General features: G+C 47.6%; 1 protein-coding gene across 1 annotated transcript in view; it reads left to right on the forward strand.

Moving 5' to 3' along the window:
• Nucleotides 1–11,444, forward strand: part of LOC148042273 (serine/threonine-protein kinase MRCK gamma-like) — a 30,678-nt gene extending 19,234 nt beyond the window's left edge. Inside the window, exons 8-13 of the mRNA XM_087703048.1 lie at nucleotides 1,484–1,732; nucleotides 5,205–5,284; nucleotides 7,740–7,818; nucleotides 8,347–8,459; nucleotides 8,796–8,910; nucleotides 11,157–11,444. Of these exons, the coding sequence (XP_087559174.1) occupies nucleotides 1,484–1,732; nucleotides 5,205–5,284; nucleotides 7,740–7,818; nucleotides 8,347–8,459; nucleotides 8,796–8,910; nucleotides 11,157–11,411 (891 nt within the window). The 3' untranslated portion in view covers nucleotides 11,412–11,444. The remainder of the gene's footprint in view (nucleotides 1–1,483; nucleotides 1,733–5,204; nucleotides 5,285–7,739; nucleotides 7,819–8,346; nucleotides 8,460–8,795; nucleotides 8,911–11,156) is intronic.
• Nucleotides 11,445–13,551: the final 2,107 nt, after the last annotated feature.

A 13,551-nucleotide genomic window follows, 5' to 3' on the forward strand; every position in this document is an offset into this window, starting at 1 on the left:
GTGTATACAATCTGAGAGACACGGCTCAGATCAGGAGGGAAGACCAAGCGTTAAGCCGTTAGGACGAGAAAGAGCTACGGAGCGAAGGAATTGGTCCCCATTGTGAAATCTTCAGATCTAGGAAACCGGGAGGCCCCTGGGGCAATTCAACTGTTGAGCCCGACCAACAGAAGATGGGCTGTGTGGTCCTCCAGGTTGCTTAGCAACCAGGAGGACCCCAAAGCCCATCTTCCGTTGGTCGGGCTCAACTGCTGGATTTTGCACCCGTTCAGTAGCTGATGGATTTTTTTGTCTGGGGCAAAAGATTCAGGCAACTCCCTCCCTGAGTCAAATTGGCTGCCAGCCCTGGGTGTGATCTCTCCCACTTCCCCTCCCAAACGTAGCTTGGCTCGCTTTCACGAGTCACCTCAAACGATCCCATGGCAGGGCCTTTCTTCTCCACCCAGTCGTGGCCACCTTTCGGCTCGACATTTCCGTGGCTGAGCGAGACACTCACGAAGTGAGCTCCGCCCTGTTTTACGACCTTCCTCGCCCCGGCTGCTCAGTGAATCACCGCCGTTGTTAAGCTGGTAACATGGTTGTTAAGTGAATCCGGCTCCCCCATGGATGTTGCTGGCCAGAAGGTCGCAAAAGGGGATCGCGTGACCTCCAGGAGGACGCAGCTACCGTCATAAATGCCAGTCGGCTGTCAGGCTTCTGAATGGTGATCACGTAACCATGGAGATACTGCAATGGTTGTAAATGCCGATAAATCACTTTTTTCGGTGCTGTTGCAACTTCAAATGGTCACTAAGTGAATGGTTGTAAGTCGAGGACTGGCTGTAGCCCGTTCTTGAAGGGTGAGCTTGCCTCTTCACTTCTGTTAATGCAGGGTGAATTCTGACAGCTGTGCAACCTTTCTCTTGCCCTTGTTTAAACCCTGATCTGTTGTTTTCATGATCTTGGTTACATTGCTTAAACCCTGATTTGTTGTTTTCATGATTTTGGTTACCTTGCTTAAACCCTGATCTGTTTTTTTCATGATTTTGATTACATTGCTTAAACCCTGATCTGTTTTTTCATGATCTTGGTTACAATGCTTAAACCCTGACCTGTTTTTTTCATGATTTTGATTATATTGCTTAAACCTTGATCTGTTTTTTTCATGATTTTGATTACATTGCTTAAACCCTGATCTGTTTTTCATGATCTTGGTTACAATGCTTAAACCCTTATCTGTTTTTCATGATCTTGGTTACAATGCTTAAACCCTGACCTGTTGTTTTCATGATCTTATTTACCTTGCTTAAATCCTGATCTGTTGCTTTTATGGTTACCTTGCTTCAACCCCGATCTGTTGCTTTCATGATCCTAGTTACTTCCAGGAATGTTGGTTTCCGGAATCCCCAGCAGAGCACAGCGCCCCCTATCGATACCAGCTGCCCAAGGCTAGCAGATAGACCCTCTGAGATGTCGGCATCCCTGCTTCTCTTTCCTCTTCCAGGACCACCTGCAGTTTCCTCTGCATATCACCGACGTCTCAGAGAGTGCCAAGGACCTGATCCGCAAGCTCTTGTGCCGCCAAGAAGTCCGCCTGGGCCAGAAGGGCATCGAGGACTTCACGCGCCACCCCTTCTTCGAGCGCATCGCCTGGGAGGACCTCCGCAACAGCCCTCCCCCCTTGGTCCCCGAGGTAGCCAGTCCAGCCGACACTTCCAACTTCAATGTCGACGACGACACCCTCAAAGAAGCGGTAACGATCCATGATGCCAAGGGCGATGCCAAGGGCCTTGTGCCAGGCTGGTGTGTGTGTGTGTGTGTGTGTGTACGAGATGGGCAGGAACCCCAGGAGTTGCCAAGCAGATCCTGACCTCCCTGCCCTAGAGCGAGAGAGCGGGATGGGTGGGGTGGGGGGGGGGTTGGCTGGATTTGAGATCTGATGGAAACTTGGGAGGCTACAGGACGGAAAGGAGATGCCACAGAGGGCTGGCAACCCATGCTCAGTGCCACTGCTTCAGTGCCACTGCATTTGTGGTCAGGCCTAAACCCAAAGATGCCACTGAAAATCCAGTCTAATCCAACCCTTTATTAGCTTACACCTTAGATGTAGAGTTCGATGGATTTTTATTGTCACTAACTGGCGTAGGTTAAAATGAAATTTCATTGCACACAGCTCTCCAATCCAGGTAGTCCTTGAATTGTGACCGATGACATCATCCATGCCACCCCTTTGGGAGTGAATGGAAAAGTAGGGAGTCACTGCTGGGGGGTGGGATGGCGGTGGCAGCTGCCGCTATAAAAACAAAACATGTACATGCATCCCTCAATAACAAGAAGTCCTCCCTTTAGGACTAGAATCAAGGCCAGAATAATGGTGGCAAGTTACGTTGCTCGCTAAGTGGGACGCCGTGCAGGTAGTCCTCGACGTATGACCACAATTGAGCCCAAGATTTCTGTGGCTAAGCGAGAGTTTTTAAGAAGTAACAGCAATAGCTGTTAGACTTCTATCCCGCTTCACAGTCCTTTTACAGCCCTCTCTAAGCGGTTTACGGAGTCAGCCTCTTGGCCCCCCAACAATCTGGGTCCTCATTTTACCCAGCTCAGAAGGACGGAAGGCTGAGTCAACCTTGAGCCAGTGAGAATCGAACTGCTGGCAGTTGGCAGAATGAGCCTGCAATCCTGCATTCAAGCCACTGCACCACCATAGGAATTCAATAGAATTGGAATGAGAATGAGAATAGAATAGAATAGAATTGAATTGAATTAGAATAGGATAGAATTAGGATAAGATAGGATAGAATTAGGATAGGGTAGGATAGAATAGGATAGGATAGAATTAGAATATAATTTAATAGAATTAGAATAGAATAGAATAGAATTAAAGTAGAATTAGGATAGGGTAGAATTAGAATAGGGTAGGATAGGATAGAATTAGAATAGAACAGAATAAGAATAGAATAGAATTAGGATAGGATAGGATAGAATTAGAACAGAACAGAACAACAGAACAGATAAGAATAAAATAGAATAGAATTAGAAAGAATAGGATGGGATAGAATTAGAATTAGGATAAGATAGGATAGAATTAGAACAGAACAGAATAAGAATAGAATAGAATAGAACAGAAAGAATAGAATGGAATGAAATAGAATAGAACAGAATTCTGAATAGAATGGAGTGGAGTGGAGTAGAATAATAACTTTATTGTCACTTTGAACGTACACTAATTGGCATACATTTAAATGAAATTTCTTTGCATACAGCACCCAAAGTGTCACCACCTCCCATATACACTACATAAACATGAAAAGATATATAAATAAATGCAAAATTATGCAGATACCCACATATATTATATGACACAGAGAAACAACACAATCTAGTTTGGATGCACACATGTACATGGAGAGAGAAACAAGTCTTGCGAGTTTACAAGATTGATGGTATGAAAGGAGCAAAGCTCTCCCAGAATCTGCTGGTCCTGCTAGAAATCCTTCAAAACCTCCTCTCAGAGGGGAGCAACCGAAACAGAACATGGCGTGGGTGTGTGGGGTCTCTAACAATGCTTCAAGCTCTAAGCACAGAGCGCTTATAAGCAGCAACCTGAATAACGGAGAGCAAGCTTTGTACAATCTTCTCCACTGTCCTTACCACTCTCTGTAGGGAGTTTCTAGCTGAGGCACTGCAGCCACCAAACCAAATAGGGATGCAGTTTGTTAAAAGGCCCTCAATTGTGCTCTGTAAAAAGTAAAAAGAACAGAGCTGTAAGGGAGGTAGGCAAATCCCTTGTCCACAATAGATGCTTTTTGCTAGAAACTGGAAGTGACACCCCCCCCCCCCCAAGTTTCCGACAAAAAAATGTACATTGTGATGACATGATTGTGGGACGCTGGAAACAGCTAACCCCGAATGCAGGGTTATTCTTGGGGGAGGCCGGTGAAAGTTCATATCTGGGTTTAAGAATCCCTGGGGAGATCCGTCGTAACTTTGTAAGTCAAGGACTATTATAGTGGCCCCGGCAAGGAGGCATGGGATAAAATGGAAGTCGTGGTGCAAACACTGTGCAAATACTGGGACATGAGTTCCCGCACCAGTATCAGTTACACAAATACATAAATGCAGCCGTTACAGGATAACGTTACTCTGCGGGTGCCGTTGTTTAGGCTTCATTCTGACTGGATGCAGACACCGATGGCTTTTAAGTCATTTTGCAAGGCCAAAAAACAGGAGCAACTGAATGTATTTTGAAAAAAATGCAGGAAATTTAGCCCTTAGAGCAGGATTTCCCAACCTTGAGCTCCTTCCTTCCTTCCTTCTTTTTTTCTCTCTCTTTCCTTCCCTCCCTCTCTTTCTTCCTTTCCTTTTTTCTTTCCCTTCCTTTCTCCTCCCTTTCTTTCTTTCTTTTTCCTTCCTTCTTTCTTTCTTTTTTCTTTCTTTCCTTCCCTCCCTCCTTCTCTCATTCTTCCTTTCCCTTTTTCTTTCCCTTCCTTTATTTCTTCCTTTCTCCTCCCTTCCTTTCTTTTTCCTTCCTTCCTTCCTTCTTTTTCCTTTCTTTCTTTCCTTCCTTCCCTCCCTCTCTCATTCTTCCTTTCCTTTTTTTCTTTCTCTTCCTTTCTCTCTTCCTTTCTCCTCCCTTCTTTGTTTTTCCTTCTTTATTTTTCTTTCTTTCTTTCCTTCCCTCCCTCCCTCTCTCATTCTTCCTTTCCTTTTTTCTTTCCCTCCCTTTCTCCTCCCTTTCTTTCATTCTTTTTCCTTCCTTCTTTCTTTCTTTTTCCTTCCTTTCTTCTCTCTCTCTCTCTTTTTCTCCCTTATTTATTTCGTCATGTTTATGTAGTGTATATTGGAGGTGGTGACCCTTTCAGAGTGGTATGCAACGAAATTTCATTTTAATGTGTGCTGATTAGTGTATATTCGTGTATATTCAAAGTGACAATAAAGTCAGTGTAAGGCATGTGGACTTCAACACCCAGAATGCCCCAGCCAACTAAGCTGAGCTAAGCTGGCTGGGGAATTCTGGGAGTTGAAGTCCACACACCTATCTTACAGTGTCCCCCAGATCATGTTGTCGACCGTGTGTGTATATTAACTTTGAACACAGACCCTGCAAGGAAGACCCTGCCCCTAACGACTCCTCCTGCCCTCGCTTGCATACCCAGGAGAGCAGGGGCATTTGGGGGGGGGAGGGGAATGGCGCCTGATTTTTCTCCTCTGTTCCTGATTTTTAGGAGACGCTTCCACCAATTTCCCACGCTACGTTCTCAGCCCATCACCTCCCCTTCGTTGGATTCACCTACACCTCCGGGATGTGAGTACGCCTGTGTTGCTTTGATTTCCACCTTGCTCCCACTTGGCTCTTCCTTTTTTGTGCTCCGGGCAGCGTAGAGCCTTCAGCTTTAGCTGCAGCCTATCTCAAAACTGCTGTCCGCCGGCCACAGGGGTGGGTTCCTGCTAGTTCTAACCTCTTCTATAGAAGAGCTTCCACAAATCTACTGTGCCGTTTTTGAACTGGTTCCAGCTCCCTCCCCCCATCCGTCCGCACATCATCAAGATGAAGAGCGAGAGGAGGAATTCTGGGAGTTGAAGTCCACAAATCTTAAAGCTGTCAACTTCAACATCCCTGGGTCTTTTTTCCCTAAAAGGTTAGGGGTGCAAGGGTCTTGTAACTTGACAGCTTTAAAACTTGCACACTTCAATGCCAGAGTTCCTTGAGCCAACATTACTGGAGGAGGAATTTTGGGAGTTGAAGTCCATAAGTCTTAAAGCTGTCAAGTTTGAACACCCCTGGGGTTTTTTTTCCTAAAGGGTTAGGGGTGCGAGGGTCTTGTAACTTGACAACTTTAAGACTTGTGTGCTTCAAATGCCAGAGTTTCTGAGCCAACATTTCGGTTGCTAAGCAAGAGTGTTGTTAAGTGAGTTCCACCACATTTTACAAGTTGGCCACGCCACCCAGTCATGTGACTGCCAAGCCACTCCCACCAGGTCACATGGTCTTCAAGCCACTCCTACCCGGTCACGTGGCCAGCAAGCCACTCCCACAAAGCAGGCCACACCTACAGAAGAGGTTCTAAAAAAATTTGAAACCCTCCACTGGCCGGCCAATAGGGAGCTGCGGCCGTCTGCTTTCTGCTGGGCATCTGGGATTGTGCGAGGATAAGATGGCAGGGTGATTTAGTCTTTCAATGTGATGGGGATTTCTGATGCTTTCCATCATTTTGATTTTCGCAGCCGGAGGTTGCTGCATTCAGACAGCCAACTGCATGTATTAAATGCTCCTGTGCATGTATTAAAAAGTGGTTCAATGTGTTAGTCGGTCCCCAGTTCCTGTAAGGCAGAGGTGTCCAAACTTGGGAACTTTAAGACTTGTGGACTTCAACTCCCAGAATTCCCCCATGCAGGGAAATCTTAAAAGTTCCCAAGTTTGGACACCCCTGATATAAGGTCTCTAAATTGTGAATACAGGCAGAGTCCTCAACGTACAACGTTCAAAGTTGCAACAGCACTGAAAAAAGTGACTTACGACAATTTTTCACACTTAATGACCATTGCAGCCCCCTGTGGCCACGTGATCAAAATATCAGTCAGCTTGGCAACTGACTCATATTTACGATGGCCGCAGGGTCCCTGGGTCCCCATTTTGTGACCTTCTGACCAGCAAAGTCAACGAGGAAGAATCCAGGTTCACTTAACAATGCTGAGAGTCAGAGTGATTCACTTAACAACTGTGGCCAGAAAGGCTGGACAGGGGGGGCAAAATTCGGTGGTGGTTGTAAGTTGAGGACTATCTGTATTACAAAACAATATTGTGATTTCCACCACCACCACCACCCACCTTTTATTTTATTTTATTTATTTAATTTTTTTGCTGGAGTTTGCAAATTGTAGGCATCGAACTGGCTTAGCTCGTTTCCCAGCAAATAAGTTTTACTGAATGAATTCACAGGAAAATACTGGAAAAGATAATTAAAAAACAGACCTGCCAACACCTAGAAATGAATAAAGTAATAACTAGCGGCAAACACAGGTTTGTTAAAAACAAACAGATCATGCCAAACCAATCTTATTTTATTCCTCAATATAGTGACTAAATTAGCAAAATACTGTGGACATAATAAATAGACTTCAGCAAGGCATTCTACAAAGTAGACCGCAACCCATTTCTTGGTAAGCTAGAAAAAAGTGGGATAGGTAGCTTCACCAGCAGATCAGAGGTGGGTTCTTGCCAGTTTGCACCAGTTCGGTAGAACCGGTTCGTCAAATCTACCGAACCGGTTAGAAGAGGTTCCATCAGTGGACCTGGAAAGCAGGCCACACCTACAGAAGAGGTTCCAAAAATTTTTGAAACCCACCACTGCCACACACACACACACACACACACACATACAAACACAGACTCACACAGAGAGAGAAAGAGAAAGAAAGGAAGAAAGAAAAAAAGAAAAAAGGAAATAAAAAGTGAGATGATTTATGAGTTGACACAAAGTCAAAGGGGAAAGCAGGATTCACTTAACGGCCATGTGCTTCTCTCGACAACTGTGAAATTGGGTGTGGTCATGTGATGACTCGCTTAATGACCCAATTGTTTAGAGATGGAAGTTGTGATCACCGTTGCCAGGGGGTCTCCAACCTTGGCAACTTTAAGACTTGTGGACTTCAACTCCGTTAAAGTTGCCAAAGTTCGAGGCCTTGGAGATCCCACCCGTTGCGGTTGTAAGTTGAGGGCTATTTGTATGATGAATGGGGGGTGATTTTTTTCTTCCCAGGTGTGAAAATGTGGAGCCAAACAGAGGAGGCCAAGCAGCCACGAGCAGCAGCTGCAGCCCGTGGCCTCCCAGTGACCAGGTAGATGTGCATCGAATTCTGGGGAATTTTATGGTTTCCCAAATTGCCTCTTCCTTCCCCTCCCCCACCCTCCCTCCCTTTTTCTCCAGGAGCATAAAATGGGGTGCTTTGCTCCACAACAACCCTGCGAGGAAGGTTGGGTTGAGAAAGTCCGGTGCATTAGCCCAGGGGACGGCAAACTGCAGCTCTGGAGCCGCATGTGGCTCTTTCATCCCTCTGCTGCGGCTCCCTGCCGCCAGTCGGCTCCACAATCGATAGAGCTTTTGGTTAGGACAGGTAGAGGAAAAAGGAGGCCCCGCTAGGAGGACACTCTATGGTCGGAATGGAAGGGGACTTCCGGTCGTCTCCAGAATTGAACGGGAGGTTCCAGTTAGGACCTTTGCGGCTCTTTTAAGTGTTTAAGGTTGCTGACTCTTGCATTAGCTGAGCTGTTGTGATTCAGCGGGACTCGAACTCTTGCTGTAGCCCCTTTCCCCCACTGTACCCCCAATGGCTCTTTTAAAGGCTGCAATCTGCTTCTTGCAACAGGTGGATTCTCGGGGCAACGACGGCTTGCACCCCGGACCAGGGAGCTGCACCTCCGAATCCCACAAAGCCACCTTGGCCAACTGGGGGAGTGAGATCGACAACATTTTTAAGGGGTGAGGGAATCCCCTCCAGAGTTTGCACTGGCAAGGTTGCCTCTGAGGATGCGCGGAGTGTCTTTTCTTCTCTCTTAAAGGAGCCCAGCATCTAGGGCAGCCTTCCCTCCCCCCCCCCACCAAAAAACCTGGCGCCCTCCTGATAGGTTGGGACCAAACCCCTCCCCCTTGAATCTCATCCAGTGGAATTCTGGGATTGGTAGTTCAGAGCAAGATGCCAGGGGGGGATTATAATTTTAGTTAGAATTTATGGAAATTAATTGAAGTTAGTCCTCGACTTATGACTAGAATTGAGACCGAACTTTTGTCTCTCTCCCCCCTCCCCCCCCTATACAGCGTGAGCAATATGGAGAAGGCCTTTGGGCGCATTGGGGCCATGGCGACTGAAACGATGGAGGAGATGGAGGCCCTGAAGCAGTTAGCGGCGCAGAGTCTGAGCCCCAACACTCCGGTAAGAGGGCCCTGGGGAGGGAGGAGTCACTTGATGGGGGGCGGGGCATGAGGAATGGTGGGAGGAGAATCAAATCAGGGACCTTTGAGGCTGGATAATTGTATTTAATAAACCAAAAACAAATTATTTAACATACCTGCTTAGTAACTTCTTTGTTCATCAGTCGATTTGTATGTTGCCCTTGATATTATTGAACTTGTTTGGGGTGCCGTGAACCAGGGCTGTGGAGTCGGCTGCTTCCAGCTCCACGTCCTCATCAACATGCCGCTCCAGCCCGCCCCTGCTATGAATATTCCTAGTGACGCGAGGGCGAAGAATATGAATATTCATAGCGGGGGCGGGCCGGAGCGGCATGTTGATGAGGACGTGGAGCTGGAAGCAGCAGACTCCACAGCCCTGCCGTGAATTGAGATAAGTGAGGGGGAGGGCGAATTCTTTAACTAACCTGCCTATTAGTGACTTTTTTGTAGACTCTCTGTGCCGGCCTGACTGGAGAGAGGCGCGCATTGTTCCCGCGCTCCTCTCCTGCGGGTCCTCCCTCGCCGCGCTGATGACGTGTGTGCGCACGGCACGCACGCCTTACCAGCAGCCCCTGCGCTCAGAAAGGGGTGGTGGCGATACAGTAAGTGAGTGTGGGCGGGGGAGATCACACGTCGTCCCCCCCCCGTTCCTCCAGCACAGATTCTTTCATCCTCGGCGGCCGTGCAGGAGCCGAGGATGAATCGCATGAAATCCTGTGCGTGTCACCCCAAATGGCTACGCGTGTCAGCACTGACACGCGTGTCATAGGTTCGCCATCACTGGTCTAGGGTCCCCTGCTTGAGTAGGGGCTGGACTGGAAGATCTCCAAGGTCCCTTCCAGCTCAATTGTTCTTCAACACTTTTAGAATATAACAAGAGTTGGAAGAGACTTTGGAGGTCTTCTACTCCAACCCCCTGCCTAGGCAGGAAACCCTATACCGTTTCAGACAAATGGCTATCCAACCTCTTCTTAAAGATTTCCAGTGTTGGGGCATTCACAACTTCTGGAGGCAACTTCTGTTCCACTGATTAATTGTTCTGTCAGGAAATTTCTCCTTAGTTCTAAGTTGCTTCTCTCCTCGATTAGTTTCCACCCATTGCTTCTTGTTCTGCCCTCAGGTGCCTTGGAGAATAGTTTGACTCCCTCTTCTTTGGGGCAGCCCCTGAGATATTGGAAGACTGCTATCCTGTCTCCCCTAGTCCTTCTTTTCATTAAACTAGACACACCCAGTTCCTGCAACAATTCATGTTTTAGCCTCCAGTCCCCTAATCCTCTTTCTTGCTCTTCTCTGCACTCTTTCTAGAGTCTCCACATCTTTTCTACATCGTGGCGACCAAAACTGGATGCCGTATTCCAAGTGTGGCCTTCCCAAGGCCTTGTAAAGTGGTATTAACACTTCACGGGATCTTGATTCTATCCCTCTTTTTATGCAGCCTAGAACTGGGTTGGCTTTTTGGGCAGCTGCTGCACACGGCTGGCTCCTATTTAGATGGTTGTCCACTAGGATTCCAAGATCCCTCTCTCAGTTACTACTATTGAGCAACATATACTGTACCTGTGCATTTCGTTTTTCTTGCCTAAGTGTAGAACCTTCCTTTTTTCACCATTGAATTTCAATGGTGCCCAATGTTCAAGTTTTATCAAGATCCTTCTGTGATTGATTGCGATTGTTTGATCTTAAAATTATGGTTATTCTGAATGCAAGAATTGGGCATTTCTTAACCTGCTGCTGTAGATAATTCAGTCAGGAGTCTTTCCAACATACATTTGTTTATTCTCCACCTGTCAGGCCTGCAGCCATCTTTTCTTGTGGGTCTTTGGCCTGCCACACCTTCTATTATTCTACTATGCATTTTCTATGGTGGGAAAACGGGAAGGGGGAATTGTAAGGAGTTAGATGATATGTAGCCATAACAACATTCTTCTTAGAAAGTCAAGGTCACTTTTGTTCCTGCACCTGGCTGGATGTAGATGGATGGAACTGCCAGTGTGGCAGTGGAAGATAGGACCATGGGATGGACTTGTGGGTGTGGGGGGCAAGATCTTGAACTTTCAACTGGGTGGGGAAAACCAGGAAGCTTTCAGATTCGGGTTTCCCCCGATGTGCCAACATGGCTCTTTTAATCAATTGGAACTTAGAGGAATCCTTTGCCTCGGACTCTGGTTTAATTTTGGATGCTATTTGGAACCCTGACATTATCCCACTTCTTAACCCCATTTCCAGGCGCAGGAAGAGAAGAAGAGGGAGGCCGAAGTCCGAATGCGCTGCAGCAGCCTCTCCGAGATGCGACTGCCATCACCCGAGGGCCAAAATAGGACCCCCCCTGTTTCCTCATGTAAGAAGAACCCAGGGAAACAAGAGCCACTTGGGAATGTGTGTGGAGGGGCTTTTAAGGGGCCCTTGAGCAGCAGGGTCGGGAGTACGGGTAGTCCTCGACTTACGACCACAATTGAGCCCAAATTTTCTGTGGCTAAATGAGTTTTGCCCCATTTCGCGACCTTTCTTGCCACCGTGCTTAAGTGAACCACTGCAGTTTGTTAGTCACACGGTCGTTAAGTGAATCCGGCTCCCCCCGGACTTGGCTTGTCAGAAGATCGCAAAAGGGGACCGGCATAAATACGTGCCTGTTGCCAAGCGCTTGAATTTTGACCGCGTGACCGTAAGGACACTGAAGCAGTCGTAAGCATGAAAAACTCGTTCATTCACTAACATTACAGGCGTGGTCTTCCATCTGCATGGACTTCAAATCCCAGAATTCTCAGCGGTAGCCATGATCGCAGGGAGATTGTGGGAATTGAAGTCCACTCACCAAGGGCCTCGCTTGGAAGAAAACGTCCCCTGCAGCTCCAGTCTCTTGCTAATTGTCTTCCCCATTTTCTCGTTTCACAGTCAGACTCGAGTCAGTAAGTTCAGTCACTGACATTTCTTCTGGGTCTCCACAGTCCTTCTTCTCTGCTCTTTCGTCACTGGGAGAGGTAAGCGAGAGCAAAAACGGAGGCTGTGAGTGTGGAACTGGGGGGGGGTGTCTTTAAGATTTAGATGAACAGAGTTGGAAGGGACCTTAGAGGTCATCTAGTCCAACCCCCCGCCCAAGCAGGAAACCCTATGTCATTTCTGAGAGATGGCAGTCCAGTCTCTTCTTGAAAGCCTCCAGGGATGAAGCTCCCACAACTTCCAAAGGCAACTTCTGTTCCACTGATTAATTGTTCTGTCAGGAAATTTCTCCTTAGTTCTAAGTTGCTTCTCTCCTTGATTAGTTTCCACCCATTGCTTCTTGTCCTGCCCTCAGGTGCCTTGGAGAATCGTTTGACTCCCTCTTCTTTGGGGCAACCCCTGAGATAGTGGAAGACTGCTATCATGTCTCCCCTAGTCCTTCTTTTCTCTAGACTAGGTCAACTAGTTCAATCCCTGGCCAAACAGCAGACCCTACACCATTTCTGACAGAGGGCAGTCCAGTCTCTTCTTGAAAGTCTCCAGGGATGAAGCTCCCACAACTTCAGAAGGCAACTTCTCTTCCATGGGTTGATTGTTCCCACTGTCAGGAAATTCCTCCTTATTTCCAGGTTGAATCTCTCCTTGGTCAGTTTCCATCTGTTGTTCCTTGTCTGGCCTTGGAGAATAGCTTGACCCCCTAACTCCTCTCTGTGGCAGCCCCTGAAATATTGGAAGATGCTCTCCTGTCTCCCCTGGTCCTTCTCTTCCCTAGACCAGCCAGGCCCAGTTCCTGCAACCGTTCATGGTATGTTTGAGCCTCCAGTCCTTTCACCATCCTGGTTGCTCTTCTCTGCACTCTTTCCAGAGTCTCACAGTCTTGTTTAGAGTGTGGGGACCAAAATTGGATGCAGGATTCTGGTGTGGCCTGACTAAGGCTTGAAAGCCGTGATGGTGAACCGATGGCACAGGTGCCCGAAGTGGCACGCAGAGCCACGTTGACTGGCATGTCTGTTGCGCATGTGATGATCAGCTGGCCTTTACGTGTGTAGCAGGGCCAGAAAGTGGAACAGCCAGTCTTCCATTTTCCAGCGTAAGCATGTGCGCTGGCCAGGAGAATGGCGCATGAACATGTGCGACAGTAACTGGAGGTCTTGCCGACTGGTGCCCATGTGCGCACCAGAAACCGGAAGCACATTTTCCGGCATGCACATGCCGCCTAAGCAACTCCTCTTCCTAGTGTGGGAAGTGCTCCCTTTTCTGCACTTGGTGCTACCTGCACACCGCCTTTTTTGGCACTCAGTGCCGAAAAGGTTCAGCATCACTACTTTATAGGGTGGTCGTAGTACTTGTTGACATGTCCCATGTGCGTTTGCATTGGTTGAACGGAGCTGCTAAAAAAAGCCAACGCAATCCTAGGCTGCGTTAACAGGGACGGAATCAAGGTCAGATGAAGTACCGTAATTTTCGGAGTATGAGATGCACCTTTTTCCCGCAAAGGGGCTGGACTAGAAGACCTCGAAGGTCCCTTCCAACTCTGTTCTTCTCTAAGGCTCTCCTGCTTGAGAAAAGGGGCTGGACTAGAAGACCTCCAAGGTCCCTTCCAACTCTGTTATTCTCTAAGGCTCTCCTGCTTGAGCAAAGGGGTTGGAATAGATGACCTCCAAGGTCCCCTCCAACTCTGTTA

This window comes from Thamnophis sirtalis, unplaced genomic scaffold (genome assembly GCF_051295495.1).
Source record: "Thamnophis sirtalis isolate CommonGarterSnake01/CBP01778 unplaced genomic scaffold, rThaSir2_p1.2 scaffold_19, whole genome shotgun sequence".
Classification (NCBI taxonomy): domain Eukaryota; kingdom Metazoa; phylum Chordata; class Lepidosauria; order Squamata; family Natricidae; genus Thamnophis; species Thamnophis sirtalis.